This window comes from Poecilia reticulata, linkage group LG23 (genome assembly GCF_000633615.1).
Source record: "Poecilia reticulata strain Guanapo linkage group LG23, Guppy_female_1.0+MT, whole genome shotgun sequence".
Classification (NCBI taxonomy): domain Eukaryota; kingdom Metazoa; phylum Chordata; class Actinopteri; order Cyprinodontiformes; family Poeciliidae; genus Poecilia; species Poecilia reticulata.
The window spans coordinates 1908-8216 of NC_024353.1; the positions used below are offsets into that span (position 1 = coordinate 1908).

General features: G+C 42.1%; 1 protein-coding gene and 1 pseudogene across 1 annotated transcript in view; both read right to left on the reverse strand.

The window, feature by feature from the left end:
• The window catches only part of LOC103459073 (N-acyl-phosphatidylethanolamine-hydrolyzing phospholipase D-like), a 3194-nt pseudogene extending 1185 nt beyond the window's left edge, over positions 1 to 2009 (reverse strand).
• A 2068-nt stretch (positions 2010 to 4077) lies between these two features.
• Positions 4078 to 6309, reverse strand: part of dclre1c (DNA cross-link repair 1C, PSO2 homolog (S. cerevisiae)) — an 8230-nt gene continuing 5998 nt past the window's right edge. The window contains exons 14-15 of the mRNA XM_008400303.2: positions 5971 to 6063; positions 4078 to 5676 (exon numbers count right to left, since the gene is read on the reverse strand). Coding sequence (XP_008398525.1) covers positions 5123 to 5676; positions 5971 to 6063 — 647 coding nt within the window. The 3' untranslated portion in view covers positions 4078 to 5122. The remainder of the gene's footprint in view (positions 5677 to 5970; positions 6064 to 6309) is intronic.

The following is a 6309-nucleotide window of genomic DNA, read 5'->3' on the forward strand; positions in this document are numbered from 1 at the left end:
CTGGTTACATAATTTAAGTCTAGACTTCCTCACCTCTGAGCAAAGACCAATTTCTACCATCCTAACAAATGGTTGACATTTAATTTACTCTTAAATTGTGTTTACAGGCTGATTCTATTTTAACTTAAGACATTACATGCAGTGACTGCTGCTTTTCTAACATCCTACCTCACAGGCGATGGTGAAGCTCCCCCTGTGTGCAGCTACAGACTGTTTGGCCTGATGAATCTGMACAGCYTCTTCTGGATCCACGTCCCTGAAAACCCAACAGGAAACGACACAAGTCCTGCTTAATGCTTATTAAAATCCTGAAACTGAACATTAAGATATTTTTGTATGAAAGACCTTAAACCGAGTCCCACTGGCGCGGGATCTCTAGATAATGAGCTACACATTGGTGTAACGCTACAGCGCTAAAATATGAACCTGTGACAGAATTTACCTGCTTCTGCACATATTAAATAACTTCATATGAAACACAGTGTGTGCCTCTCTACCTGGGCAGGTACGCTCCATGTGGGATTGCTGTGAGGTCGAACGGCCCAAAGCGGCGTCCGATCTCCTGGAAGGACGGACAGTAGCCTGTCGCCGGCGAAGAAGAATCGATGGTTGGGACCCAAACAGACCAGCTACTCCATAAAGACTGAAAAGATATAAATCGTTAAATGGCTACAATTCTGACAGGTTTWAGTGCAGCAGAAAATTAAAGATTCACAGAAATGAGAAGTTTTGCTCTTTTTGTTTAATCTTTCTTCTCCATTTAAAAATGTKGGGCTGCAGACTCTGCTGTCACACCGAATACATTTCTGCTCACTTGTCCAACGATAACATGGCAGCACTTRGATCATCAGTGCTGTTTATAAAACMAAACTGATGGCAACATTTACTCTCATCTACCCTGTTATCATCCCGCGCTGCCCGGTTGCTCCAGTGTGCAGACAAACGTGACGTTGTGACCCGGGACGCAGTTTTCCTCCATCACGTTCTCACTGCCCATCTTGGCCAGCCGGTCCATCAAACCCAGGGGTCCGAACCTGTTAAAACAGSCATCATATTTCACAGGAACACTGTGGAAGGTGTGGGGAACCATTTGGGACACATACCAGCGTTGAGGCTGGCAACAGATCCAGCATCCAKGTGATGGTAATGAGAGGCTGATGAGGACGGCGTCTTTCCTCAGCAGCTGTTTGTAGGAGAGGAGAGCTGAATGAAGCCAGGTTTGACTCAAAGGRTTCTGTCTGTTCACCAAGTCAAAGCGAGAACATGAAAGATCTTGGAACCTGTCCCACTGTGCAGGTTGGTCCTCTGGATCCTCTGGGCCCCATGAACTGAAGAAATGCTGCTCTCTGGCTGAAAATGGGGTCAGAATGTTGACCCCTCCACTGTAGCGYGGCCCAGCCAGGTGACCCTCATGCCAGCAGGAGGGTCCAACGCTTCTGGATCCTGGGGTCCAGTAGGGGTCCAATACTGGGAGTTCACCGTCCAGGACCTGTGGGAAGAGCAGGGAGGACAGAAGAAACTTAGACTGACTTTAAAAAATGAATATATATCTATTATTTTAAACATGCTCATCTTTCAACCTAAATATTGTTGTATTTGTGTGTTAACAGCTAAAAACTAGAGAATCTGCCAAGAAACTATCAGAGGACAACGACCTCGCAGCTAAAAGCTCCTTTAGCAAAGTTTTGCCTCAGTGGGGTTGAATACAAATGGATGCCACACTTTTCAGATTTTTTGTGCTCATAAGTTCTCAGCTAAAGTCCAATAAATAGACGACATACAAACAACTGGTGCAAATAAAGAATTCAGTGTTTTTGTTGTTATGCTGCGTGAAATCAGCCTTTAAGGCCAGATAATCATGAAGGCAGCAAAGTTTCCAGAAGCAGCTAGAAATCACAGCATGTTGGCTCAGAAAGATGAGCGTCAGGATTATTACAGCASAGCGATAAGCAGACTCCATTCATGCAGACCTGGTTCTTCTTTCTCTAGTCCACTAATAACACATTGTTATTTTTTAAAAAGTATCTGAATCATCTACAGTAAAATAAAGTGACTTTAACATCCAAGTGGTTTCCTGCCTCTCTGCTTGTTGGATAACTGCTGTGATTTTTATCCAGCACCAGAAATCTGAACAGCTTAGAGTAGGAAGGAAAGCCAGCGGCCATGTTGGCCAGGGGTTTGTCCAGCGGCCATGTTGGCCAGGGGTTTGTCCTGACAAACTCCTCCTCCTGCACTCAAAAATAAAACACACCTGAGATACAGCGTGACATTTATTTGAACTCTGAAGAGACTTGAATGTTGGTGAGCAGGAGGGTCGTTACCTCCAGACGGAAACTCTTACGGGAAGAACGGGAGGAGCTGCTCTTCCTCGGTGTTCCAGGATCCACCTTTCCACCTTCGGCACCTGGAGGCGAATCACCATCCTTAAGAAAATAAATAATACAAAGAGCGATTTAAAAAGCATGTGAGAATTTAGCACCAAAATCAGCAGRAACTCATCCCGACATGGAAGGATTTTCAGAATAAAAGTGTTGATGGTTACCTCCACCAGGCCTGTTGTCTCTTCCAGCTCTGCTGTCTGAGGATTTTGGTTTCTCCATGTTTCTACCAGCAACACAGAAACAAGTTCAMRCTTTATCAATCTACTGAATCAGTTTATCTGCCTTGCTCAAAAGTACAGCACACATTACTACACCTTCACACCGCTGACCCATTTACCTCCACTGGAACCAGAACAGGCGACAGTTTAGCTGTAATACTTTGCAGCTCAACTGACCTCAAAAAAGAGTCACAACATAGCATGATGTCAAAGTTATAGTATGTCAAAAATATTTGACATCATTTATGCATTTTATTTGACGCTATACTGTACGACTCAGTTTTGCATTTTCCGTATACCATAGTATAATTAATTTTTGCTAATTTCCAACATCATATTGTGCTACGTGTCACTTTTGCACATTTTCTGTCATTTATGCACTTTTTTTGACGACGTTCTATACTTTGACTAATTTTTGTCAAAGTATAAAACGTTGTACTAACGTAGTATATTTTTTCGTCATCATATTATGAATTATTATAGCACTTTGTTTGACACCATACTACACTATGACAACTTTTGCACATTTTCAACTGTGTTTTTTGACGTCATACTAGTTTTACTCAGATAATTAACAGGTTTTCGCCTGTTAACTGCCTGCCTGTCTGCATACGATCCGTTTAGCATGAGGAGAGTGAAGTGCGGTTATCTGGTGAGACGCAGACGCAGCAGGTGGAGAAACATCCAGCATCTCATTTCTGCGTTTTCGTCAGAGGAAATCCTCACGTTCGTCTCCACCTGGTTCAACAGACAGTCTGGCTGCTGGTTTTACTGAAAGCATTCAAAGTTAAACATTCGATCAAGAGCTGGGATGTAAACGATGTAGATTAGATTCAAATTGGATGCAATTGAAGAATAATACTAATTTTCCAGCCCCTGGCAGAAATGTTTGATGCAGATGGAGTCATCTTATTTTTAATACAATCTTAGCTTCATCAGCATTAAGCTCAGATTTTAATGAACTTATTACATTTGGCCACATACTTTTTAATAAAAGCAACCTAAATCTTTTTTTTTATTGCTCAAAATTGAGAAAAAGACTTTTGAAAATTACAAATTATTGTTTTCAACTAAATGTTTGACTACTTTACTCATTTAATGCTTTGCAGCGTGTAAGAAAAATCTAAGTATTTAGTTTTTCCTCTTAATGTTTTTGGTCTACGATACCTTTTGCCTTCTGAAGCAGCTCTTAGCCAATCAGATGCTCAGCTGGTGAAACTCGACCAACTGGAGGACCAGAAAAAAAAGACTGCCTTATTATTTAAACTTTGTTTTGTTACTATTTGAGTTTCTATCATTTACAAAGCAGTGAAAACATATTTTAGGACTTTTGATTGTGATTATTATCTACAACCTAATGTTCTCCCCTTCTGTCTAAATAAAGGAAAATACAGAAAATTGAAGTTATTAGGCTTCAGTTAGAAACCAGTGATGGACTCAGATCTGAACCTTCAGAGTCACATCAGTCAGTTACAAAGTCGGCCTTTTATCACCTGCGTTTAATTCTCTTCCACAGAATCTGGAAAATGACTGATGAAGACTAAAGATTACAAGTTTGTTCACTAGAAAGTAAAACGTTAACAGCTGAACAATCACATGATGGTTTCACATTTTCAGCTCTCTGTCGCCCCCATGTGGAAGCTTTACGAAATTGACAACATGTTTCCAAACACTGAGATTTTTTTATTCTCAAACATCTTTAGAAAGAAATGTGAGAAAATACAAAACAGGTTAATTAACTGGTAATGATTGCACAACCAAACGTTTCTCCCTTTTCACCCGTTGATCCACTTTAAATGAAAGGAGGCCAGAGAAACCACAAGGTGGCAGCTGAGCGGGAATGTAGGTGTGACGTGTGCACAGGTGCAGGAGGACAGGAAGGAGGTCAAAGTGCAGCTGAATGAGGTCAGAGCGGTTTGGAAATGAGAAAACGTCTCGCATTCGGAGAGAAAAAACAAAGTTCAGGAACGTTTTACACTGAAGGGAACCCAGAAATAAACCAGGAACAGTGACAAAGTAAGTACACCCCTGCTGCTTTGATGCTGAAACACTGTGCTCCAGAAAGAGAAAACGTCTGAGGATAAACAGAGAACATCCAACTGTCATGTAAGGTGGTGGCAGCATAATGATCTGGGCTTGTCTGGATGGAAGAGCAGAGCTAAAGCTGGGCGATCAACTAGTTTAATCAACTAGTTTAATCAACTAGTTTAATCACATTTTTTGTTTCGAATTTCTGTGTTTTTTATCCAAAAATTAAAGATTTAATTTTTAACAACACTTTGTTGTTAAAATAAAAGCTACTAGTGAAAAATCAAAAATATCGTCTAAATATTCTGTCAATTCTAATTTCTTTTTTAAAAATATAGTTTTTAAGCTGAATCTTCCAGCCCCAACAGATCAGATGAAAAAACAAAAGTGCTGCTGATGGCCTAGTCAAAGCCCATGTGACAGGAATCCTGGATCAGAGGGTGTACTTACTTGTTTTTCTAAAATAAAAACACACCGGAATGGATCTTTTGTCCATCAGCCAATCAGATGTTGGTCTCCTTCGCGCTCAGCCTGACCTCTGATGACCACTTCCTGTCCTGATGCCAGCTTCCTGTACAGCTGCAGCAGCTCGCCGGCCTGCGGCGCCTTCGACTCCGGCGTGGGCGGGACGTCGAAGTCCGAGGACGCTTGAGACGCCGGCAGCTCCTCGAGTTCTGACTGGGCCAGGATGAGGGTGTCGTCCAGGTTCTGGGAGGACTGGTTGGACTGGGAGGCGGACAGCGTCAGGCTGAAGGCGTCCAGGTTCTCCGGGGTTCCGTCACCCAACAGATCCGGAGTCTGTGACGCGGCGGAGCAGCAGGAATGCGATTGGCTGTTCTGGCTGTCGCTCATCGGCTCCGCCGTAAAGAAATCCTCCCACTTCGGCGCTTTGTCCACGTCTCCTTTTCCCTCGTCTTCCTCCTCGTCGTCTTCGTCCTCGCCGTTGGACTCGGTGCAGTCGAAGTAGTTCTGACCAGCAGACGTCGAATCAGACACCAGCAGAGGTAAAGACGTGGCCACAGGGGGCGCCGTTCTCTCAGCTGGCGTCTCTGCAGTTAAAGGAGAAACAACCGCATCAACGTTTTCTTAATTTCACCAAAACAAATAAAAAGAATATTAATATTTGTACTTCAACGCGGCTTGTTTGCTCCGACACGTCAGAATCAGACTGGAACTCAAAAAATCCTAATAAATACATTTCATGCTAAAGTTGATACTAAAGTATTAATACTACAGCTTCAGGTTTATACAAGTGAACTAATAAATGTACAGATTATGTATTTATTAATGTATTTAATCGACTTTCTCATCTAACTTTTGTTGCTCAGAAGGTTAAAACGTACCGCTGCGCGTTTCCTGGTTCAGGATCAGTTTCTTCCGGAGCGGAGCCAGATCCAAACCGTCGAACAGCTCGTCGTCATCGTCGCTGCTGGAGTCTGAACACAGAACCAGGAACAAAACATGTGACCTCATTAAACTGGTTTACATCACATTTAAACTGGTTTATCACATTTAAACTGGTTTATCACATTTAAACTGGTTTACCTCATTTAAACTGGTTTACCTCATTTAAACTGGTTTACCTCATTAAACTGGTTTACCTCATTAAACTGGTTTACATCACATTAAACTGGTTTACCTCCCATTTAAACTGGTTTACATCACATTTAAACTGGTTTACC